A 25697-nucleotide genomic window follows, 5' to 3' on the forward strand; every position below is an offset into this window, starting at 1 on the left:
AATGAAGTCAGCGCTCCTTGTACAGAATGATGGCAGCTGCCATTGATCCAGATGCAACAGATACAGCTTCTATAATGGCTTGAAGAGACTGCCTGGCTATCAGACTACCCTCTGTGCTTCTGAGGGAGTTTGACTCTAAATTCTGAAAACGTGGAGTAGTTGATGAAATCATACTTCGCAAGTAGTGCCTGATAACTGGCTATTCAGAATTGTAGGCGGGTAGATGTAAACACTTTGCTCCCTAAGAGGTCCAAGTGCTTGGCCTCCTTATCTAAAGTAGTAAATCTTGTGTATTGTTGTCTACTTGCTATGGTAGCAGCCTGGACAACCAGGGGGTTGGGGACAGAATGCGTGAAGAGAATCTCTGCTACATTGGGAGGATCAAAATACCTCTTTTCTGCCCTCTTGGAAGTGGCTTGGGTGTGCCACATCATTGCTTGGGTGTGCCACATCACTTTGGCCAGCTCTCAGATAGCCTTGTTGACTGGAGTGCTACTCTGTATGCTCTGTACTCTGCAGGGTTTTGTGGGATGACTCTTGGTCTTTCTATACGGGAACCTGGTGGGCTTCAGCAATCCTTTTTAACAATTCCTGTTTGTGATTATCTGGTAGAGATAGAGAAGCCCAGTGGGCTAGTTTGCCTTTATTATATTCACTGCTTTGCATTATATTCTGCTTTGCATTATATTCAGCAATAATGCAAGGAACCTACAGGCCTGTATCCTGTAAGACATTAGCTTTAGCAAGTTAGCATAAAGCTTGAGGCTTATGACCTTTGAACAGATAAACGGCCAACGAAAACCCCAAGTATTGGGGAGCCGAAAATAGCATGTTTAAGGTGAAGTTTTAACCACAGGTAAATGATCCAACCACAAAAGTGTCATGACAGTGAGTTGACATATGTAACAGGCAAATGAGCTACCTAACCACAAGAGGGCCATGGTAATGAATTGAGGTATATGTTAATAAGTTGAGATCATTGATACACTAACCTATAGAAGAAAGACACTCCGACATTAGTAAGGTGGGGAAATACAAATAAGGAAAAGGGGGAAATCCCCTACTGAATATGCATCAAACATAGTGCATCAGCATAACGTATTATAAAAGTTGCATCCCAGCCTAGGGGCTGTAGGAAAAGGAGATGTAGTCCTTGGGAGGTGCCAGAATAATGGCCACTGGTGATGATGGGGAAGATGATGGCTAACATTTCAGGTTGTTCTACAATGGATGGTGTGAGTATATGGATGTGCAGATGTATACTCTGTAGTATTTCTCTCTACCTTACTGAGTTGGGGTTTTTAGGACTGTGCTAAATGTATTAATAACTATTTGTAAACATAGACGAGTTCCCATAGTGTGAGTGTTGCAACTGGGCACATCAGGGTTCCCAACTATATAATAATTGAAATAATACTGGGCCTCAAAATGATAACTTGGGATTCTTAAGTAATCTAATCTCTCTCTCTCTCTCTCTATATATATATAATACATAGATCTGGCTTCAATGGTAATGCTGGGGCAACTGCCATGTCAGGAAAAGAAGACGATATGCCATACAATACCAGTGGTACCACTGGATATGGCTCTTCTTCTTTCCCCATGGGCTCCAGATGGCGTTCACACTGGTCACTCTGAGGAGAGGGATGGGGAGAGTCTCAGTGGGTCTGTACAGATACAGGATAATGCATGCATAGGTCCCATGGTCCCCAGCAGGGCCAATGTGAAGGGTCCAGTATGGGTTCATCTGGACCCCAAGGCATAGAATACCATTAGTCCTGGGGGGTACCCCAACTTATGCAGTAATGGCAGGCCCCAGGAGATTCTAGAACCTCTATCAAGGCTGACATGTCTTGGAGGAAGTGATGACGGTCCTTCTCCCATATCAGAATTGCCTGGCGAAGAGAATATGGGCTCCATCTCCAGAAGTGGTGCTGTTGGAACTGTCAATGAGGAAATACCCTGACTAGTAAAGGGAACAGGAAATCAACTTCTTTCATAATGTTTGTGGACCTATAGTATCGTGATCTCCCTTGTAAGAACCGGGCCTGATAAGATGGGAGATTCCAGATCTGGCAGGATGGTGATGTCCTCCGAAAGGGTATATCTGCCCTCATGAAGCGTCTTCTCCCTGTTAACCTTCAGCATTGGCTCAGAAGTGTGCATTAGTACCAATGGCCCCTCTGCTAGTATCAGGTCAGACTGTCTAGGTTCATGCCTCTCTTGACTCAGCACCAACGGTCCTGCTGCTGCCGATGGTGCTGAAGGGGAGGCACCCTCTATCTCTGCAGCCTGTGGGTCGGTACCATGACTTCGATGGGTTTTCAAGTTTCCTTGGCCCAGGTGTGAAGGGCTGGTTCCCCTACACACTTGTAGAAGTGGATCTAGAGGGGAATATTGCTCCAGCCTTGGAGAGGCTTTCTTGCCTTTGCAGTGAACCTGAGAGGAAGAATGCTTGGCTCTGCCTTCGCCTGTCACTGTGTCTGAAGTGCTAGTGCTGGGCAGCATGCTCCTCAACGCCGCAAAACACTGTGCAGCGCAGTCTGGCTCCATGAGGTGTTTCCTAGGCCTGAACTCCCATGCTTGTCCCGCCAGTCGATGTTATAGTTACCAGTCCAGAGTCCGGATCAATCTAGTGGCCAGCTAGGTTGATCACGAGTAGGGAGGAGCCGGGTTCCATTGGTCACGATACGGTGCTCCGGGGAAGTCTTGGCAGGACGGACCCAAAGTTTCATGGCAAGGCCCCCTGTTTATACAGTGATTTTCCTTCATTGGGACCGATGAGTTTTGCACCGTCATGCTGTAATCAATTGTTTGACAAGTGCTTGTTTTCTTAAATTGTTTTTTTTATTTTTTATTTTGTTTTTTTATTAATTTTTTTAGGGAGTTATTCCATGCTGGTTTTGATTACTGATTACTGATATTTGTTCCCATTGATAGGTGCTTGTCTTATTTTTAGAGTCATTAATTTGCCCTCCTTTGACATTTCAATAGGGGCATGTTGCAGCCTTCTGGCACCCTTGTGTCTGTCTCCGGTTCCTCCTTAGACCATATCTGGTTCAGCGATGGCCTTCACACTTATTTCTTAACCCACATATTCCTCATTTACACACAAAACAGAATTAATTTACGCAGAACATTTTGAACAGGAACATCAAATTGCAACGCAAAAGAAAACAATCGTGCCATTCCTTTACTTATTTTAAAATGCTAAACCTACAACAAATTGGTGACCCTCAAAGGATCTGTTACTGCCTTGAAATTAGTCCAGACACAGATTCTGGCTGATGTATCCCTACCAATGCCCATTAGGCCATTCCTTTCTGCTATTCAAAAAGGGTGGCTGACAGATATGATCAAATCATACACCAATATGTTCAATACATACTACATTATTCCTCTTTATTTTAAACTATATAAAATACAAACATAAAACTTTACTACTACACAGCGTGGGGAGGAGTGACAGATACTGCGCTTAGCAGAGATATGAGCTTCTCTGAAGCACCAGAGGCATGTCTGATGGTCATTGCCTTGGGAAGGAACAGGGACAGGAGACACAGTTCTTGAAGGCCAGAATCCTGCCCATAACTGGAGTCCCATACTGGGAAGGGGGACTTGTTCCCCGAAACCTGATTATCTAATAAACTAACAAAGAATTTTTATATTCGGTATTTACAGTTTATAATATTTACAGGTTTGATGAAGGAGGATCAGCCCTGTGGACACTGGAAAGTTCAGACTCAGACCATGAAACAGTAAGAAGGAACTGGAGAGGCAGTTGGTCCGCATGGCTGCTTACATCCTCAGATCAGAGCACAAGGAGGGAAGGAGTGCACATGAGGACTAACGGACACTAACAAGAATCATCCAGTCTCAGGCACATGGAGTGCATGCATAGCCCACAGTGGAATATATACAGGGACCAGCACTTGCAGAAGTGGGCCTTTGTTCCACCTCTTATTAATTTTAGTCACTGGAAAAGATCAGCCTTTGCAGTGCTTTAATGTAAGAAAGGAAGCATCAAAAAGGTTGAAGAGGAAAGGGGGGGGCAAAATGGAAACAATGAAGGCTCCTCTCAGATACCCCAAACAGTCCCCCTGGCAGAATCCAGGCCCAAAAGGAGAGCAAGCAGGAGCTTCTCTGACAAAGTTTGGTACAGTATTTAAAAGGCCAGGCAAAAGAAAGGGAAAGGTCTACATGAAGCATTTTCAGCAGACACATACCCCAGCAATTACACATTAAACTTTCTGTTTGTCCTCGGAGGGCTTTAATCAGAAGCATGAGAGCTGCAGCATTTCACCAACGTACACTCAGAGGGAGGCATGCATTAATGGAGCAATTCGTAGCTTGGTAGCAAGAGGAACACCCACGTAAGTAAGTCTGGACAGAACTCCACCCAAGAGCGCGAAGGAAGAGGACTCTGTAAAGGTATCTGTAAAGCAGCACTGATGCCTTTATACAGCAATTCACTGCATCTGTGAATACTTTAAATATTTATCCCTGCAGGTTGCCTGGCACAGAGGGCCCACAGGTATGAATGCACAAGGGAAACTTGTTTAATTCTTGGCATATCAGACTGGTGAGAGGGAAACAGAAGCTAAAATTCCAGACCTGCCTTCATGCACAAGAGGCAGGAAGTGGCTTCAAGAGGCAGGAAGTGGCTCGTAGGTACATGTGAACACTAAGAAATAAATTGAATATTCCAGACCTTTCCTCTCCCTACAAGTTCCACAATGTCCGCTAGGAATGGGATGGTGATCAAACTCATTGCAACAGCCCACAGGTACTAACAATTTGTAGTCACTTAACCTGAGCTGCTTAAATGCAAGCTGCTCCATTGAACACCCCCCTCTGTCAAAGAAACAAAGTTCAGCCCTGCTTCTCACTCCTCCCCCCAAAAACCACTCATTTGTTTCAGTGCAACTCACCAAAATGGTCACCACTAAATACTGGAAGTGATTGTGAAGACTGGCTGCATGGGTGCAAAACAGGACAAAATTGCTCTGCTCAAGCTGTGCAATGAAGACAACATCAAAAAGAATTTCATTACATCACCTATAACAAATCAGTTATTAAATAAATCCAAGCTTTTCGGTCCTGATTCTGCTCTCACTTACATCAGTTTAAATCAGGAGTAACTCCACTGAAGACACTGGAGTAATGTCAAGGTAAAGCTGGGGTAAAGTGACAGACGGATCAGGTCCTGAACGTATCGAACTAGTAGGTTGCAATATGGAAGACTAGTTTATTGGAAGGAGAGAAGAGTCTATTTACAACCTTAGAGTTTGCCTATTGTAACTGGTTAGTTACAGACAGCAGTTTGCTGAAAAAAGTTTCATTCCCCTTCCACAGACTGCCTCTTAGACAGTAATACCATGCATCTTTTAATTAAAGCCATGGCTCCTAAGCAATTTACTCTCCCCCTCAGCTGAAATTAATCATGACAACCCTCTGAAGTGCAGTAACTGATCCAGAGTGGCTTAATCATGTTGCTTATATTTGTACATGGGCCCTAGCTCAGGATCAGAACTGCCCACAAGTTTGGGTACTGTTTGGGTTGGAGGATCCAGTTCCTGTCTATTATACAGATAGGTGAGTCACAAGAATTATCATCCAGGATTTTGAGAGTTCAGGGCGAGGCTTGGAACTGAAGTCCTGGTCCAGGCCCTTTTCTGGTTATTTTGGGAAGGTGGAAGGCCTAGAGAAGAATCTGTGTCTTGTATGGAACCTTGGTGAACTGTTCCTTTAAGGGCCAAAAAATTAACAACTTTTTTAGTTTATGTACAAATTAGGCTGAGTATTCTGCTCCCTCCCACCTCCCCAATGCCTTCTCCAGCTTGTGTCATAGTCTGCTGTGGTCTCATTTCATATGGTGGAAAAACACCATATTGGGGTCAGATCCACCAGAACTATGTCTCCCTATCCCTTCACCCTCTGCCCCCACTCCAAAACGACACACCCCCTCTCCCCAGACAGGCAGCAGCCTGTGCTGCACATACCAGCCAAGTTGGAGCAAGAGAGCTCCCAGCTGCTGCCTGCCTTCCCCCGCCTCTTTGAGACCTGAGGGTACAAGATGGGCCCAGGGTGTACCTCCTCCTCCCTGGGTGTTATCAATAGGTGACTGTCTGCAGGCAGCTGTGTGCCATGCCAGGCCACATGCTGCCTAAGTGAGTGAGTACTGTAAGAGTCTGGATCCCAAGGAGCCTACCTGAATCTTCCCTTGCCTGTTGTTGCTCAGACGGACTACATTATTTGATGTGAGGGGAGATGCCTGTGTTACCGTCTCTCAGTCTCAGACCTGTCCCTCAAGCAAAAACTGACAGATGCACAATCAGGAAGCCTTGCTAACTGAACCCAAATCCATGCCAACAGGAAATGTGGCTATTTCTTTGCAAACATATTTTCAGAGGTTCTTTGTGACAAGCACAAAGCCATGGAGGAGTGACAGTCCTTCCACAGGACTTATTAATTCGCCACGACAGTTGGCAAGCAAAGTATGAGTACATTATAAGCATAACTCTTGTCATAGTGTCACAGCGCCGGTTGACTGATGGTTCATGTGGCTAATGGACTAGTGCCAAAAACATGGATATTATGATCTGCTTTTAAAAAAAATAAAGATGATGATTAATCGGGCCCTACCAAATTCATGATCCATTTTGATCAATTTCACAATCATAGGATTTTAAAAATCATAAATTTCATTATTTCAGATATGTAGTTGTAGGAGTTCTGACCCAAAAGGGGACTGGAAAGGTTGCAAGGTTATTATTGGGTTGGGGGGGGGGGGAGGAAGGGTCCATGTTATTGCCACCCTTACTTCTGCGCTGCTGCCTTCAGAGCTGGGCCCTCGGCCAGCAGCCACTCTCCAGCTGCTCTGCTCTGAAGGATACAGCAGCGCAGAAGTAAGGGTGGCAATACCGTGACCCCCCTACAATAACCTTGTGACCCCCGTCTGGCGCCCTTTTGGGTCAGGACCCCCAGTTTGAGAAACGCTGGTGAAATCTGTATAGTATAGTATACTGTATAGTATAGGGTAAAAGTACACAAAAGACCAGATTTCACGGGGCAGACCAGATTTCACAGTCCATGACATGGTTTTCATGGCCGTGAATTTGATAGAGCCCTAATGATTAAGGTAATGAATCCTAAGGAAACACACTGAAACGATTAACGGAGATGAGCACAGATCTCAAAATCCTGGATCAAAATAGAACTGAACTTTGGGGAATGTGGGTTGAGAATCTATCAGTTTCAGGTTTTTATACATCTATCGATGTGATGCTGCCTCACTGTGTTTCTTTTGGGAGGTTCAAAATATAGCAGCCGATCCAGATCTGAATTTTGTGGCTCTAGTTATAACCAGAAGTAGTACTGTATGCCTGGGTGATGGAATATCATCTTACACTTACATAGTGCCTTCCTTCCCAAAAAACTATAGGAACCACTTCAGATACTATTAAAACACAGTCACACAGGGCAATGGTTTAATGCAGCACGCACTGCAGAACAGCTTTGGGAGAAGTGAAAAAGTATTCCCTAGCTGATTGAACCTAGGAGATTTTAGGTAGGTAGAATATAATGAGCCAAACTGGGCCTTTAATGAAAAAAAAGCTATAGAGTATTTAATAAGTGGTCAGGGCTTTAGGTTTTATTTCTTGTTTGAAAGATATTACTTCCAGCAGCACAATGCCCCTTAGCACGACAGCAGGGCATTAGTTCCATATTGACTCAGAGGGGAAAAACACAATCTACCGAATCACCAGCTCTACTTGCAAGTCTAGGGCTATTTACATTCCAGCTGCTGCTTCTGACTCTTTCATGCTGTGGGTAGAACAAGTCCGATGCATGGACTTGCAAAGACTGGAGTTACCTGAATGGCTGTTGAGATGAGAAGAAACGAAGCTGTAAGCTTCAAGTACGGACCATGCTTCATTGTGAGTCTCAGTCCCTTAAAGAAAGGAATTGCTTTGTCTGAATTTAAGGCGTAAGGATCTACAAGGGGTGGAATACATAAAATAATGTCATATTTTCCAAACCTAAGTGGGAAAGAATCACTCTGAAACCCAGACGTATTTTAATTTAACTTACCGTCTCTCTCTTTTACTCCAATGAAAAGGATGAGAATGCCGAATAGATACACCCCTCCTATTACTCCCGCTGCAATCATGTAGAGTTCTCTCTTTAAAAGGAAAGAGACTTATTACAGATAAGGACAGTAAAAGCCTGATTGCACTGCTCTGGCTCAACAAAAGTAAATGGACCACTACATTGAGAAAAGACAAATTATAGATCCTAGATAGAAATAATTTTAATACCAGCCTGGGCAAGATTTACATACAAAACAATGGGGATTGTGCCATGTTAGGATATAAGCGTGCTATTCATTTGACCAGAGCAGGCTACCGTTTTACAAAGTGATATTTTCCAGGGGTCAGCACAAGCTACGACCATTATGGGGAACCCTAGCTCCCTCAAATTTTTCAGGTTAAGGTAAGGTGAGACCCAGGTGTGAGCGGACCTTGACAATATTTTTGGGAAAACAAAACCAGCCCTGCTTTTGACATCTCAAAGTAAAAATAGCAGGCCCCAATCCCCAGTGCTGCTGAGCATCCACGTCTTCCAATTAAGTCAGCTATGGTCAGTGCTTAATTTGTAATGAAAGAGGTGCCGGGGCTCAAGCAAGTTTTCTACATTCATAACTGATGCAGCCACCCTGGAGGTGCTGGGGCTATGAACTGCCAAGCCTAGACGGGGCTCAGCCCGGGCAAGGCCTGGCACAAATTAAGCACTGGCTATGGTAGGCTAACTATTGCCTTGGCTTTTATACCTTGAAACCACATTTCTAACAGCACTGCTTATGGGCCAGGGCTAAGATTGTCAAAAGTGACTGATGATTTTGGATACCTCAGTGTCAGGGTGCCCAATGGAGAGAAAGGACAGTCCCGTGGTTAAGATGCTAGCCTAGGACTGGAGCAACCTGGCTTCAACTTCCTGCTCCACTACAGAGTTTCTGTGTGATCTGAGGCAAGTCACTTAGTCTCTCTTTGCCACAGTTCCACCTTACAGTAGGTTTGTCTAGGCTTTATTTCCCTAGTTTGTTTATGAGAAAGTCATGTGAGACAGTAACAAAAGCCTTCCTAACACTGCTTGAGAAATTTAGTAAAGTTTGATATAAGCATATTTACTTTGTATTTTCTGACATTATATAATGTTGACAATTTGTGTTTTAACCCTTACAGAGCTTCAACTTTTTGAATCTCATTGTCTACAGTCATTAAATAATTACTGTCTGACCCCTCCCAGCTGTCCCTCCCCCAATAATTTCTCGCAACCACAAACATTTAAATAGATTAAAATAGAAAAAATGCCGAAAACCCATAAACTGTGCAACTGTGAAAATTTAAATTGATAAAAGTAGAAAAAATGCTTAAAAAGTAAACATTGATATTAGCCATTGAAATTATCAAAAAATAAGAATAAAGTTCTGACAAGCCTATGAATATACTACAAATGGTAGGTTGCAAATCTAGGAACCATTTGGTCAAAAAAAAACTTTAACCAACAATGGCATCTTCTCAAAGAACAGGCCACCTCCTCCATGTCCAAGATAAAAGTTTGGTACAGACATGATCTTTACCTCAAAAAAACCAAACTTTGTTAGATATTTATGTTTTAGAAAGAGCCATGGTTGTACACATGAATGTAAGGCTATTCTTTATTCAGGATAAGTAGTTATGCTTAGGATGTGTTTTCAGAGCTGTAAACTAAGTCATAAAAGTGGGCTTTTTTCCCCCACATCTTTACAGAGAGAAAATCTTTAGTTTTAAACCCCACACAAAGAATTCTAGAAATATCCTAATCAAAACTGACTTCTTTTACAAAACTTTAACGTCTTCATTCTTTAAACTTCAAGGAGAACATTTATGGCTGGGAAATGTTTTACAGGAGATATTGGTTAATTCTGACTCATCTTTCCTCTTGATGGGGAAAACCCTTGTTGTCCTTCAACTGTTTAAGATGTTATATGCTTCCTTTGAGATGCGTATTCGCAAATGTTTTGTATCTAAAACTAGCTCTTCAAATAGCAACTTCCTGAGACTACTATTATGTGACTTGTAAGATGTTTTATGTACAAATACAGCAAGGTCATTTGAATGCTGTAACAGGTTAATATAAGAAACCATTTGAGTATAAAATATTGATATTCACTGGGGAATTAATCAGTTACCTGGCAAAGCTTAAACATCTTGCCAAACTCAAAAAAGACAAGAAAAACTTCTGCAAAGACTGTTAAGAAGAAAAGACTATACTTTATTTGATGATCATTTAAGTTTAAAGACTCTTTTGAATAATAATTTAAATTAAAAAAAGACTTTGAACAGCTGAAATAATTTTTGGACTGTGTTTTGACTTCTATGAAACAATTTCAAAACCTTGCTGGAACTAAAGAAATCGCTCAGAAAATGAACTGAATAAAAGAGAGTTAAAACTCTAAAGATGTTCTGAGAATTTCCTGCCACAAAGCCAAAAGTCAATACAACTATAAAGCTGAAGAATTACAGCTCTACTGCATGTGCATTAACAGACTGCATATTCATGAGATGAAGATGCTACCAAGGCAATCCCAATGAAAGCCAACAGCATCTGATATCTGAATCCAGCCAAGCCCTGAAAAGTGTGCTTCTTCCACCTTCAGTGAGATTTATGCAAAAAGCATAAATGCCTCGGAAGTGGGACATGCACTGTTCTCATGCTTGTTCTTACAAACTCTTATGTGCTATTATGCTCTTACATGGTTCTGCTTTCTTATGCACTCAGTTCAACCTGGCCACCTCATCTCTACAAGCAAGCACACAGCAGCAACCAGACAGCTAAGAAGAACAAAGAAGCAACAATACAGCAACCTTCCAGCTCAGCACTGCTTCTGCAGCACGATGACATCATTGAGACTTCAGCATTGTTGGTGAGATAGAGTCTGTAAGAGCATTGCCAAGGGATTAGAGTTGTTTCTTGTAATAATTTTAATGGACTTGAAATACTATTGTAATTTAAGGCATTAACAACTTCTATTAAAAACTAGATTGCTTTGACTGTGAACTCCAAAAGGAGACATGAGCTAATCTTGGTAAAAAGAGAAAAAATAGCAGGATTTACAGTAGAATCTCAGAGTTACGAACACCTCAGAAATGGAGATTGTTCGTAACTCTCAAAAGTTTGTAACGCTGAACAAAATGTTATGGTTATTCTTTCAAAAGTTTACAACTGAACATTGACTTAATACGGCTTTGACACTCTACTATCCAGAAGAAATATGCTGTTTTTAACCATCTTAATTTAAATGAAACAAGCACAGAAACAGTTTCCCTATCTTGTCAAATCTTTTTTTAGAATTTTCCTTTTTTTTTTTAGTAGTTTACATTTAACACAGAACTGTACCGAATTTGCTTTTTTTTTTTTTTGGGTCTCTGCTGCTGCCTGACTGTGTACTTCTAATTCCAAATGAGGTGTGTGGTTGACCAGTCAGTTTGTAACTCTGGTGTTTGTATCTCTGAGGTTCTATTGTACTTTGAATTTAAGATTCTTGAACATTTATTAATGTTCCTGTCTCAAAACTGCTCCTTAAATGGCTTCCTTTTAAGTAACTAGGTTAAATGCTTTCTTCGCCTTTGCCCATGTTTAAATTGGTTAGGTTATCCATGACAAACCAAACAGGATTCACTGTTCCTTAAATGAAATTCCTTAGCCCATCTATAAATTGTTTTAGTTATTTATGATACACTGAGACAGGCCTCCCTACTGATTTTGGGAAAATGTACTTCGGTCTTAATTCTCCTGGAGAAGTGTGTTCCCACTGGGGGGAACTAACCAATCCAATGATACTCAGTCTGAAGTTCGTGAGTCGCAAGTGGCTCCTTAATGTGTCTCCTGCGGCTCTTTGCAGCACGTGATACTAAAACATTGTGTGATTTAATTATGAACCAATCTAAGTTATTAACCAATGAGGATGCTTTTACCATGTTATTAACCAATTGTAATTGATAAAATAATAATACTGAGCCAGCCATTTTGCTGTGAGAATGAAACAATGAATTCATACTACCGTGGCTCTTTGGAGCAATATTGATCACTAATTTGGCTCTCGAAGCTCTGAGGTCTGAGTAAAAAGAAAAGGAGTACTTGTGTATCACTGGTCTACTCTCTGTTGAGAGCTCCTCACAGAAACACAGACAGAAGAGATTGTATCTGTAGTAGCAATTGCTTACTGCTTGTGTTCTGTTTTGTTTTTTGTTATTATATTATTAAAGCAAGGGGGGAAAGTCATAGCTAATTACTGTGGTTATTTTGTTTGTCTGTCATCATGCTGTCCCCTACAGCACAGTCAGAAGAAGTTCATGTGACTAAAACAGTGGGGTCACATCCCTGAAATGGAGACAATTAAGATTTGGCCCCAACTACTTCTTGTCCTCCACATTATCATTTTTTTGTAATTTTGAAGATAAAATCACTTGGAGCTCAACACTTTGCAAAACAGCCCTTTCTACTCACAATATCCCCTAGCCCCAACAATGCTAGGATTTTCACACACAAACATTCCCACATGACCTCATGTCTGGTTCTTTTCTTTAATGCTGTTTAGGGGATTTGGAAGACAGGGGTTACTCAACAGCACTAATGAAAGCAGGCACCGCAAGGCAAAAGGCTGCCACTGCACTTTAACCCTGCCCTGCCACGCCTCCAGCCAGTCCTCTCTTGAAAACATCTTGTGCAGAGACTTGTCAATTTGTATAGCAATTTTGTGATATGAGCAAATTCATCTGTTCATAGATTCCAAGGCCAGAAGGGACCATTGTGATCATCTAGTCTGATCTCCTGTATTGCACAGACCATAGAACTTCCCCAAAATAATTCCTACAGTGTATGTTTTAGAAAAAAATCCAATCTCGATTTAATAATTGTCAGTGATGGTGAATCACTGCACCTCTTGGGAAGTTGTTCCAATGGTTAAGTACCCTCACAGTCAAAAATTTACACCTTATATCCAGTCTGAATTTGTCTAGCTATTTGATAGTGTTAAACCTTTCTCTGGCAGACTGAAGAGCACATTATTAAATATTTATTCTGCATGTGGATACTTATAGACTGTAATCAAGTCACTCAACCTTCTCTTTGTTAAGCTAAGTAGATTGAGCTCCTTGATTTTATCACTATAAGGCAGGTTTTCTAATCCTTTAATGGTTCTCGTGGCTCTTCTCTGAACCCTCTTCAATTTATCAACATCCTTCTTTAATTGTGGGAATCAGAACTGGGCACAATATTCCAGCATTCGTTGCACCAATACCAAATATGTAGGTAAAATAACCTCTCTACTCCTACTTGAGATTCCCCTGTTTATCCAATCCAGGATCGCACTAGCTCTTTTGGCCACAGCATCACACTGGGAGCTCATGTTCAGCTGATTGATCCACCATGACCCCCAAATTTTTTTCAGAATCACTTTTTCAGAGTCATTAAGGGGCTAGGATGAAATGCCCACTAGGGGTTACAATGAAAGCTGGGACAATGTTTTGTGTCTTGTTAAAGCCCACACCGGAAAAGACACTTAATTTGCTATTAGAACCGCCCTATTCCAACTGCTTAGCAGCAATGAAAAAAGATACACAGGTAGCCTGATTCTCCTCTCACTTGCACGATCTTATGCCAGTGTAATGCCATTGACTTCACTGAAGCAACTTCTGATTTACACAGGTGCAACTGAGATCAAAATCAGGTCAAGGACGTCTCCCTTGGAGGGAGCCAGTCACAGCTGACAGATAAATGGACAGATCAGATCAATGTAAATAGTAACAGTCATAGAGCAGGTACAGCAAGTAGCAGTAGTAACTGTGTCACAACCTTACAAGCAAGCTGTTTCACTAATAACTCAAGACGTGAGAAAAACCCAGTGCTCAAGACTAATGGTCCAATCCAAAACCTATCAAACATAATGGGAGACTTTCAGCTGACTTCAGTGGGCTTTAGATCAGGCCTTAGGCATTGTCATAAATATAAAGGGAAGGGTAAACCCCTTTGAAATCCCTCCTGGCCAGGGGAAAGCTCCTCTCACCTGTAAAGGGTTAAGAAGCTAAAGGTAACCTCGCTGGCACCTGACCAAAATGACCAATGAGGAGACAAGATACTTTCAAAAGCTGGGAGGAGGGAGAGAAACAAAGGGTCTGTGTGTCTGTCTATATTCTGTCTTGGCCGGGGATAGACCAGGAATGGAGTCTTAGAACTTTTAGTAAGTAATCTAGCCAGGTACGTGTTAGATTATGATTTCTTTAAATGGCTGAGAAAAGAATTGTGCTGAATAGAATAACTATTTCTGTCTGTGTATCTTTTTTGTAACTTAAGGTTTTGCCTAGAGGGGTTCTCTGTGTTTTGAATCTAATTACCCTGTAAGGTATCTACCATACTGATTTTACAGGGGGGATTTCTTTATTTCTATTTACTTCTACTTTTTATTAAAAGTCTTCTTGTAAAAAACTGAATGCTTTTTCATTGTTCTCAGCTCCAAGGGTTTGGGTCTGTGGTCATGTCACGGTTCCTCCCCCACTCTGAACTCTAGGGTACAGATGTGGGGACCTGCATGAAAAACCTCCTAAGCTTATCTTTACCAGCTTAGGTCAAAACTTCCCCAAGGTACAAAATATTACATCCGTTATCCTTGGACTGGCCGCTACCACCACCAAACTAATACTGGTCACTGGGGAAGAGCTGTTTGGACGCGTCCTTCCCCCCAAAATACTTCCCAAAACCTTGCACCCCACTTCCTGGACAAGGTTTGGTAAAAAGCCTCACCAATTTACCTAGGTGACTACAGACCCAGACCCTTGGATCTTAAGAACAATGAACAATCCTCCCAACACTTGCACCCCCCCTTTCCTGGGAAATGTTGGATAAAAAGCCTCACCAATTTGCTTAGGTGACCACAGACCCAAACCCTTGGATCTGAGAACAATGAAAAAGCATTCAGTGTTTTACAAGAAGACTTTTAATAAAAAATAGAAGTAAATAGAAATAAAGAAATCCCCCCTGTAAAATCAGGATGGTAGATATCTTACAGGGTAATTAGATTCAAAACATAGAGAACCCCTCTAGGCAAAACCTTAAGTTACAAAAAAGATAGACAGAAATAGTTATTCTATTCAGCACAATTCTTTTCTCAGCCATTTAAAGAAATCATAATCTAACACATACCTAGCTAGATTACTTACTAAAAGTTCTAAGACTCCATTCCTGTTCTGTCCCTGGCCAAGACGACTACAGACAGACCCAGACCCTTTGTTTCTCTCCCTCCTCCCAGCTTTTGAAAGTATCTTGTCTCCTCATTGGTCATTTTGGTCAGGTGCCAGCGAGGTTACCTTTAGCTTCTTAACCCTTTACAGGTGAGAGGAGCTTTCCCCTGGCCAGGAGGGATTTCAAAGGGGTTTACCCTTCCCTTTATATTTATGACAGGTCACCTATGCAAATTGGTGAGGCTTTTTATCCAACATTTCCCAGGAAAGGGGGGGTGCAAGTGTTGGGAGGATTGTTCATTGTTCTTAAGATCCAAAGGTCTGGGTCTGTAGTCACCTAGGCAAATTGGTGAGGCTTTTTACCAAACCTTGTCCAGGAAGTGGGGTGCAAGGTTTTGGGAAGTATTTTGGGGGGAAAGACGTGTCCAAACAGCTCTTCCCCAGTAACCAGTATTAGTTTGGTGGTGGTAGTGGCCAATCCAAGGACAACGGGTGTAATATTTTGTACCTTGGGGAAGTTTTGACCTAAGCTGGTAAAGATAAGCTTAGGAGGTTTTTCATGCAGGTCCCCACATCTGTACCCTAGAGTTCAGAGTGGGGGAGGAACCTTGACAGGCATTAACTGCCTCTTCTTCCCCCTCCGTTACAAATGGCCTCCATTTCTCCACAAATGGGGAACTGAAACAGAGAATGATTAAGTGACTTGTCCAAGGTTACAGAGAAACTCTACAGCCTAGCTCCACTGGGTCCCACTCCGTGCCTTAGCCACAAAGCCCCCCTTCCACTGGATTCATGCTAAAACCCCCTCCATATTCATAGCTCTTGTACACTGGCAAGGATAAACATTCAAAGCAGCACACAGGATTCTAGATATATGCCTCTCATTAACTTTCTGGATGGGGTCCATGAAATTAACCCCCAGTTGCTGCTTTGCAAAATGTATCCTGTCCAGCTGGGCTAAAAGCTGCAACTGCTAGAATAATTATTTTTTGCTAATTAGGAGGGCTGTCAAGCAATTAAAAAAATGTATCGCGATTAATCGCACTGTTAAACAATAACAGAATACCACTTATTTAAATATTTTTTGATGTTTTCTACATTTTCAAAAATATTGATTTCAGTTACAACACAGAATACAAAGTGTACAGTGCTCACTTTATATTTATTTTTATTACAAACATTTGCACTGTAAAAAAAGAAACTTCAATTCACCTCATTGAAGTACTGTAGTGCAATCTTTATCATGAACGTTGAACTCACAAATGTAGAATTTGTAAAAAAGAGTAACTGCATGTAACCATAAAACAATGTAAAACTTTAGAGCCTGCAAGTCCACTCAGTCCTACTTCTTGTTCAGCCAATCGCTCAGACAAATAAGCATTCAGTGTTGGGGGAGGACAGGGGAGGGGGGAAGTAAGCAATGATTTGTGCCGGAGGAGGGTGAGGGAGGTGTCTTGTTGCTGCTTCTGGAAGGGTGGTTTCTGGTACTGGGCTCACCTCCATTTACTGAGCTAGGTGGGCTCCCTTCAGCTGAGTGAGTCCTTGTTTGCAAGGGAGGGTGGATTTTACCTCAGGGACTCATCGTACTGCAGGGGAGGAGAGGCTGGTGCAGGGAGGCTGAGCTCGCCAGGCCCACATTCTCTATGGCAGTGTTTCCCAAACTTGGGACGCCACTGGTTCAGGGAAAGCCCCGGGCAGGACCGGCTGGTTTGTTTACCTGCCGCGTCCGCAGGTTCGGCCGATCGCGGCTCCCACTGGCCGTGGTTCGTTGTGCCTGGCCAATGGGGGCTACGGGAAGCGGCGGCCGGTATGTCCCTTGGCCCGCGCCACTTCCCGCAGCCCCCATTGGCCAGGCACAGCGAACCACGGCCAATGGGTGCCGCGATTGGCCGAACCTGTGGATGTGGCAGGTAAGCAAACCGGCCCGGCCCGCCAGGGGCTTTCCCTGCACAAGCGGTGTCCCAAGTGTGGGAAACACTGCTCTATGGGGTACCCCCAGACTGAGCGGCGAGCTAGGGGCAATGGGGCATGACCCAGGGGGTTGGTCCCGGGAATGGGGGGCCGGCCAGGAACAATAGGGCCTGGCCTGGCTAGGGTGATGATACATCCTGTTTTGGCCAGGACAGGCCCCTTTTTCAGCTCTGCCCGGGCCGTTCCCACTTCTTTGCCAAAACTGGGCATTTGTCCCAGCTGCAAGGCAGAGCAGAGAGAGGCAGCTGCTGCCTGGGGTAAGCTGAAGGCAGCCCTGCCCGCCCGCCGGAAATGGAGAAATTTGCCGCTGGCAGGCAGTGCTGGCTTCAGAGCTGACTCCTGGGTGGTGCAGAGCCCTGGGGGGAAATCAGCCTCAGCTGGGGGAGGCACAGCGCTTGGGGGAGGGATCAGCCCCCAGCTGCAGGTGGCACAGGACTCAGGGGGAAATTGAGCCCCAGCCATGGGCACTGCGGAGCTATGGGGGCGGATTTAGCCCCAGAGGCGGGTGGCATGGGGCTCTGAGCTGGGGGGGTCAGCATCAGCCCTAGGTGGTCCGGGGCTTGGGGTCAGCCCCATGGGGCTCAGGAGTGGGGGTCAGCCCTAGTCCCAGCTGTGGGCGGCATACAGGTGGGGCAGGGGAGACCCCACTGTGGGCAATGGGGAGCTTGGGGGGTGAGCCTCAGATGCGGGAGCATGGGGTGGGGGGAGTTAGTCCCAGCCCCGGGAGGTATGGAGAGGGTGGCTCAGGTGAGCCCTGCCAGGTCGGGGGAGGGGGCGCAGGCAGCTCGGGTGAGCACCTGTTTGTCCTGTTTTTAGTTTAAGAAATATAGTCACCCTGGGGCGGGGTGTGTGTGTGTCAAGATCTCTACTTCTCTGCGGCCGGGATGAGAACCATGTCTTTCTGTAGCTTCTTCTCTTCCCGCCCTCCGAAGGCAGCTTGCATTACTGCTCCTGACTGGACATAGGTTCTCTACGACAGCTGATGCAGCCCTCCTACCCAGAGGGTCTGCGATTAACGCATGTTAAAAAAATTAATGCGTTAAGTGTGCTGTGCATTAATCGCATGCGTTAACGGCAGCTAATTGACAGCCCTACTAATTAGGCTTCTATTTTAAACAGCAAGCCAGTCTTTAGGGGAGAGAAAAGGTGGCCATAGACCTCCTCAGCAGCCATATGTCTCAGCATCTTCAGCAAAGCTCCTCGGCATAATTTCGTTGTCCTACCAAGAAGCAATTAAAAAGACAACAGACAGGAGGGCTTGTTCAAAATGAGGTGTCTATCTTGGTTCTGATGTCACCAACCTTAAGCATGTCAGCCTCGTGTATATCCCCGCAGGATGATGTGCTGTAACACCACTGAAACCTCCCCTAGGGGTTAGTGTCCCCGTACCGCGTGCACTTACTCCATGAGACTGGAGGCCCAAAGACCCAGCAAGGTTGGAAGCGTTGCTTAGAGAGCTGGAAGAGTCAGCAGCGTTTATGGTGAGATTCACGGTGCAGTGATCAGAGGCATGGGCGCTTGCCACAATCTGTCCGTGGAGCGCAGCTCCCATCAAGGTTCCAAGCACTTCCACGGTCATTCCTATAACGGGAAGCAGGAACATGTGTTAGGAAGTGAGCTTGTTTCACCCGCTGTTACTGAGCCTCGCCGTTTCTCTCACTAAAGAGCAAACTGACTGAGGCAAGTGATGTTCCTTTCACATAGGGAACATTCACAAATGGCAACAACAAAACCAGCAGAACTTGAACTTCAGTTACAACTGGTCAGCATCCCTTGATGGAGTTGAAATTCCACCTCCAACCACCTCTATATTACTATAGAACATATGTAAGATCTATATGGCTGGGGCTAAAGTATGTAGGGGACCACAGTTAAAATATAGCTTAAATGCTGAGAGGCATTTTCTGAGCACTGGACTGGGAGCCAGAACACCTGTGTTCTAATCCTGGGTCTGATAGTGACTTTAGCAAGTCACCTACCCTCTCTGTACCCAGTTTTTCTAACTGTAAATGGGATGGATACTTACCTATCTCACAGTCACCCTGTCAATCTCAGTTGATGTTTGTGAAGAACATGAAGCCCGTATGCTCTAAGTTTTAATATCTAAAGTGACTGAGGGCCAGACTTTTAGAACTGTGTGCATGTGACTGTGCTAACTGCACATGTGTGTTGGGCCTCTTTGTGTTTTGTTTTGTGGTTTTTAATCGGAGCAACTTCTACTGGTGACGACAGCAGCTGATGCCATCACAAAATTGAATACCACCCCCTCTATCAGCCCAAAAGCTCCAGGGTATCTAAATACTCTCCTTCTGTCTGCGTAGGAAATGACCTATGTGAATTAACTGACTTGTTCTCCTGTCTTGGGACAGGAGTTACTTCCGCCACTGAGACAAGTATCTTAAGAGCAGCATCATTTTAAGGATCTAGAGAATGATAGGTCCATTACATCTCAGCATTATAGCATTAAGTGAAAAGCCTCCAGAGAGATGAAGCCAATCAGTTCTGTTATTTTATAATGCCATGTTTGCCTAGTTCATTGTTTCTCAAACTGTGATCCATGGACCATCACTGACTCTAAGTGATGCATAATCAATATAGCTATAGCATCCTCTTTCCCCCTTAACTGGGTTGCTTAGCCATTACTGACTTAAAGTCTGCTATGCTGAGCACAAATCCGAAATTCAGGTTTCTCATTATTGAATCTCATCAAACTGGATTCAGTTTCCAAACATGCACGACTTAAAGAGAGAGTTTCTGATTTGTGTAAAGAGCATTTTTGTTTCAAATGTGTGTTATAAGTACTCTTGTTTGGGCTTAGATGAAAGATGGTGCAGAGCCATTACTTAAGAGAGACAGAGAGGCTTTCTGTTTTGAGCTTTCATTCTTCTCAGTGTGGGACTTTCCAACAACTGCTGCTATCTTCTCAAAGAGAGAGGACCATGGAATGGAGGATGTGATCTTATGGGTCACCTGACGTGTTTTCTTGGTTCAGGTTAAGTCACCAACCCCAAATTTCACTCCCAACTCGACTGGCTGACCAAAAATGCTGGCTAGCCCAGATCCAAACATGAGTCTGACCTAAAATATTTGGCTGTAACCCAATCTAAGATTTCAATTGGATATGCCATGGACAGCTTCAAAAATCACTGAGCATCTGGTGCAATGGGTAACTACAGATGAGTCACCGCATTGTATCATAATGCCACCTCTTCATTTGTAACCTCTAAAGTGAAGGAGTGCTGTACCTAATGCTTGCATACGATAAGAAGAAAGCCATCATAAGATGCCATAGAAATTCCCCTGCAAACGCATTTTCTTTTCTAAGACATGTTGGGCTGAAAATGTGGCATATTTCAAAGTTGTAGGTTTCAGAGTAGCAGCCATGTTAGTCTGTATTCACAAAAAGAAAAGGAGGACTTGTGGCACCTTAGAGACTAACCAATTTATTTCAGCTTAAGCTTTCGTGAGCTACAGCTCACTTCATCGGATGCATTCAGTGGAAAATACAGTGAGGAGATTTATATACACACAGAACATGAAAAAATGGGTGTTATCATACACACTGTAAGGAGAGTGATCACTTAAGATGAGCTATTACCAGCAAGGGGGGGGGAGGGGAGAAAACCTTTTGTAGTGATAATCAAGGTGGGCCATTTCCAGCAGCTAACAAGAAATTGGTTAGCCTCTAAGGTGCCACAAGTACTCCTTTTCTTTTTTCGAAGTTGTATATTCTCTTAAATTTTAATGGTTAATTTCTAGCTTAGCCAAGAAAATAGCACTTTCAAAGCTGTTTTAAGGTGGGTTCTACTTCTTAAATTTAAGCAGAACTTGCCTTAAAATAACTTTGAAAGTATCTACCTTTGTCATGCATTTGAATAGTGGGCAGCAGTATAGAACTGACATGGTTAAGAAGTTCTACTTCTCCCAGTAGAGGGCAGTGGTACCTCTTTTCAGAGGAACAGGAACCTCTGTTTCTCAGGTTATGGCTACAATAGAGAGCTCTCCTGCCTGCTTAATTACTCCAGCCCCCACGAATGAGCAGCAGTAGCTATGGCAGCAGGAGAAGCTCTCCCACCAACATATCACTACCCACACCAGCGCTTAAGTCGGCATAAATTATGTTGCTCAGAAGGGTGGCTAATTCACACGCCTGAGTGACATAATTTATGTCAACTTAAGCTGTAGTGTAGCCATAGCCTCAATGTTATTAAAAAAACACACTAGCATATATTACATTGCATTTTTTTCTTTAACAGATTCCTTTAGCTGATGGTCTAGAAGCTACAAACAAAAACAGTGATCTTTGAATTGTGCAGAGGAGCAAGAGGAGAATGTTTCTGAGAAGATACCAGCAGAACAGTGGGGTGGGAGGAGGTATTGTTTCATATTCTCTGTGTGTATATAAAGTCTGCTGCAGTTTCCACGGTATGCATCCGATGAAGTGAGCTGTAGCTCACGAAAGCTCATGCTCAAATAAATTGGTTAGTCTCTAAGGTGCCACAAGTACTCCTTTTCTTTTTGCGAATACAGACTAACACGGCTGTTACTCTGAAACTTGTAAAAAGAGACCATTTCCCTTGTCAACGACAGCACTGCAAGAAATCTCAGTGCCAAAGAAATATTAAAAAAAAAACCCACACACAAGTCAGGAAATTCAAAGTTATTATTCATGCCACCGCCATAACTTGGCTGCACTGCATAACTGGACATATAAGACTCAATCATAAACAATAAGATAACTATGTCTGTACATGCTGCCCTTCAGGAGTTCAAAGATATTCATGTACAGTACCTGCGAGGTAAGTATTATGCTAAATTTGCAGATGGGAATTGAGGCATACTGTTTAAGTGACTTTCCCAAAGTTTATTCCCTTTTCTCCCACAGTCTGTCTGTATGAACAGAACTCTGATCTCCCAATTCCCAATCCTGCCGTTTAATTACTAGACCATGCTTCCTGTTGAAATACTAGATAACATGAAATATCACATATGTACCACACTTCAGGGAAGAGTTATGGATTCTGTGGGTACCACAATTCTGAAATTTCAGATTTGTGTCTGTTCAAAATCTTGGCCATACCATTCTGCATACACAGTTTTGTTTTACACTTAGCCTAGCCAGTATGTTGAGGATTAGATTGACAAATGGAGGAAGAAAGCCTCTTGTGAGCAAGAAAACAAGCACAACCAGGGGAAAATTAAAATAAAATAAAAAAAAACAAAAGCAATCCCCCCCAAAAAATCTGCTAAGTAATTCCTTGCACACTAAGGGAATATTGAAGGGCAAGTCAAGATGTAGTTTTTCATGTAGTGCTTGAGTAATTTGGCCCAAGGAAAATAGCAGGCCTTTCTCTTCACTTTCACTGCCCTTGGCCGGGATATCTAGGAATGGACTGTTTTACTCACGTATAAGGGGGAGAGACCCGGGGGGTGGGGGGAGGAATGACATCTTTCAAGTTGATGTGAAGAGGAGGAAGAATTAACTGTGCCCTTATTTGTTCTTTATGAGTTTGAAAGGGGAGGGTTAAGGCTTTTTTTCCCTTTAGTTTCAAAACAAAAGGAACAGCGAGTCTTGTATGGTTTTCCTGGAGAACTTTTTGGAAGACAAGAGGTCTATACTTGGTCCTGCCTCAGCAAGGGGCTGGACTAGATAACATCTCAAGTTCCCTTCCAGCCCTACATTTATATGATTCTATGATCAACTGACTGTTTTAACAGAGGTCTTTCTTTCAAAATATTTGATAGGTGTTACAGTTGAATGAGTGTAACCAAAACAAGATAGATAATTTTTAGACAGTCACTTTCATTCTTGGTCACATTTAATTTTCTTCGTTCTATGATGTCAAGTCTACCAGCCGTCCTGTCACCCAGAAAGTCTTCTATGAAAAACGGATTAGACAAGACCTGAATTTCTACTATAAAATATCCAAAGGCAAAAAGAAAAAAAGAGAGACTTTCAGGCCTTATTTAAGTATCATTATAAAAATAATCAACACCCATTTTTCCCCTCTGCAGATCACCTATAATTAGCAACCATTACTCATACAGTAACAACTGGCTTTAGAAATCCAGAAAACACTATAGATAAGAGTAGTTTCTTGTGGCTAACTTATGCCTTGAGAAGAAAGTCTGTGGCTAATCCGATAGGCTAATAGTTGCAAAACATGCAGGAAGATGGAAATATTTACAAGGCACATTAAAAAAAAATCCTATGATGCCCCATTTTTCCATCAGAGCCTAACAGTTCTTAGTCTAGAAACCCAATATTAGGCCACACAAATGTCAGGAGACTTCTTCTAATAAAAAGGATTTTAACCAAACTAAGACATTCAATTTAAAACAGGAAGCCCATGTCAAACTCACGGTATGCTGTTGCTGAATCTCTCTCCTTCTGGTCTGGGCTGAGAAACATGGTGAGAGCAGAATACGGTACTTGGAATAACTACACAAAGAAAGAATACCACATAGGAAAGCATTACAGGGTAGTGTACTCTGTTCCTCTGATAGCCTGGAACAATGTGTAATTGGGCACAGGAATTTGCTCCCTTACCCAGACTATAAGAGCTCTGGAGCAGGAACCGTCTTTTTTTTTTCTGTGTTTATCCAGCATCTAGCACAATCGGGTCCTGGTCCATGACTGGGGCTCCTAGGTGCTATGGTCACATAAATAATAAATAACTTACCCAGTACACCATGCCTCCGCTTTGTGCCCCTTCAACGTCCTCCTTAAAAACCACTCTGCTTTCAGGATGCCAAAAACCCTTAGGGATTGTCTTCAGTAGGAAAAAAGCTGTGTTCTTAACTTAATTAACATGACGTAAAATCCTAGTGGACACAAAGAACGCACCTTTTTTCCTGGTGAAGGCACTGCCTAAGGCTATGTCTTCATGGCCAAGAAAGTCTTTTTGTTTGTTTTACAGCAAGATAAATACTGCGTGTTAGTTATCCCAAGAAAAATCCTACTGGCCAAAAGGCTCACTAGTTTTTTCTGTGATGTAGCTAGGTTAGGTCAGCACTATAACCACACCACTCATGGCTGGCCTCTCGCAGGTACACTGTGGTAAATGCTACAGAGTTTTGTTACCACTAGCATTTCCTAGTAGGAGAGTATTAGTTATCTTGCTGTAAAACACAGATCTTTTTGGCAGTAAAGATATAGGGTAAATTCTCACCTCGAAGTTTTAAACTAAAACAAAAATCACTTCCAAAATTTTGAAACAACACATAAGCTAAGTATTCCAGCTCTAGCATTTATTCTTGTCCCTAGCCATCCTATTCTCTGTTGCCTATTTAGATGGCAAACCCTTCCAGACAGTGACCTCGCCTATATATTTATCAGAAGCACCTAATAAGCTTCCAATGCTATGTAAATAAATACACACCACTACCCCTCTTTATAAGGTAAGTAAGTAATAATATTCCTATTTTATTAAAGGGAAAACAGAGGCACAGAGATTAAACCAGTTGCCCAGATTCACAGAGCTGGTCTTCGGCAAAGCTGGAAAGACAAACCAGACCTCTTGACTCCCAATCTTATGCTTTAAACCAACAGGACTATCCTTTATCCCTTTATGTGATAAAATAGGAGAGAACACGTCTGGGAAGCACATATGGTACCCTGCTCATGCAAAGTGCATACTTGCCTCTGTTACATGTGGCAAATGTTGATGTTTTCTTACTGAGCTGTAACTAAAACCTTCTTTCTGACTAGCCCTGATGCCTTACGTTCAGTACAAAGACAGGTTTCAGAGTAGCAGCCGTGTTTGTCTGTATCCGCAAAAAGAAAAGGAGTACTTGTGGCACCTTAGAGACTAACCAATTTGTTTGAGCATAAGCTTTTGTTAGCTACAGCTCAACTCCTCGGATCCAATGAATTGAGCTGTAGCTCACAAAAGCTTACGCTCAAACAAATTGGTCAGTCTCTAAGGTGCCACAAGTACTCCTTTTCTTTTTGTTCAGTACAAACAGGCTTTAAAGCTGAAATCACGAATAGCATTTTACAAGGGCGGAGTAGATCTTTTCCTTCAAAAGACAGGGAATAAAATTCTTCCTCATCTAAACTCACTGTGGGTTTCTTAATGACAATCTATCATCATAGAAAATAACAAGGAATTGAGCAAATACCCCAAACAAAAACTGAAATATAGCAGACCCTTAAACTTCAAATGATCTGCATGAGTGACAAAAGTCCAAGTCACTAAGGAGTTCAAGTATTTTGGTGGCCTGCAGCCACACTACTTTAAACTGTGATGTAGATGAGATTTAATCAGCTAAGCCCAGTCAGGCCAGGTTGATATTTGGACAGAGAGCTCTCAGCTAGTGCTTTTCCAGCTTTTTAAATCTGCAGATTACTTTGTAACAGAGATTCACATACACACATGCCCACTCCTGTGCATGTCTCCTCTCACAACCCAGTTTTGTTTTGCACGTCACCTGGACTCAGCT

At 42.9% G+C, this 25697-nt stretch overlaps 1 protein-coding gene across 19 annotated transcripts in view; it reads right to left on the reverse strand.

Annotated features, from left to right (window-relative positions):
- MFSD2B (MFSD2 lysolipid transporter B, sphingolipid) overlaps positions 1–25697 on the reverse strand; it is an 86932-nt gene that overhangs the window by 44557 nt on the left and 16678 nt on the right. For 16 of the 19 annotated variants that reach the window (XR_012157906.1, XM_073335887.1, XM_073335879.1 and 13 more), the window contains 5 exons: positions 23616–23694; positions 18655–18833; positions 8095–8185; positions 7877–7998; positions 4932–5015 (listed from right to left, as the gene is read on the reverse strand). Coding sequence is in view for 18 of the 19 variants with exons in the window: in XM_073335887.1 (XP_073191988.1) it covers positions 4932–5015; positions 7877–7998; positions 8095–8185; positions 18655–18833; positions 23616–23694 (555 nt within the window). In the remaining variant the exon portion in view is untranslated. The remainder of the gene's footprint in view (positions 1–4931; positions 5016–7876; positions 7999–8094; positions 8186–18654; positions 18834–23615; positions 23695–25697) is intronic. The other 3 variants (XM_073335881.1, XM_073335885.1, XM_073335882.1) reach the window with 2 other exon arrangements.

The sequence above is a fragment of the Lepidochelys kempii genome, chromosome 3 (genome assembly GCF_965140265.1).
Source record: "Lepidochelys kempii isolate rLepKem1 chromosome 3, rLepKem1.hap2, whole genome shotgun sequence".
NCBI classification, from domain to species: domain Eukaryota; kingdom Metazoa; phylum Chordata; order Testudines; family Cheloniidae; genus Lepidochelys; species Lepidochelys kempii.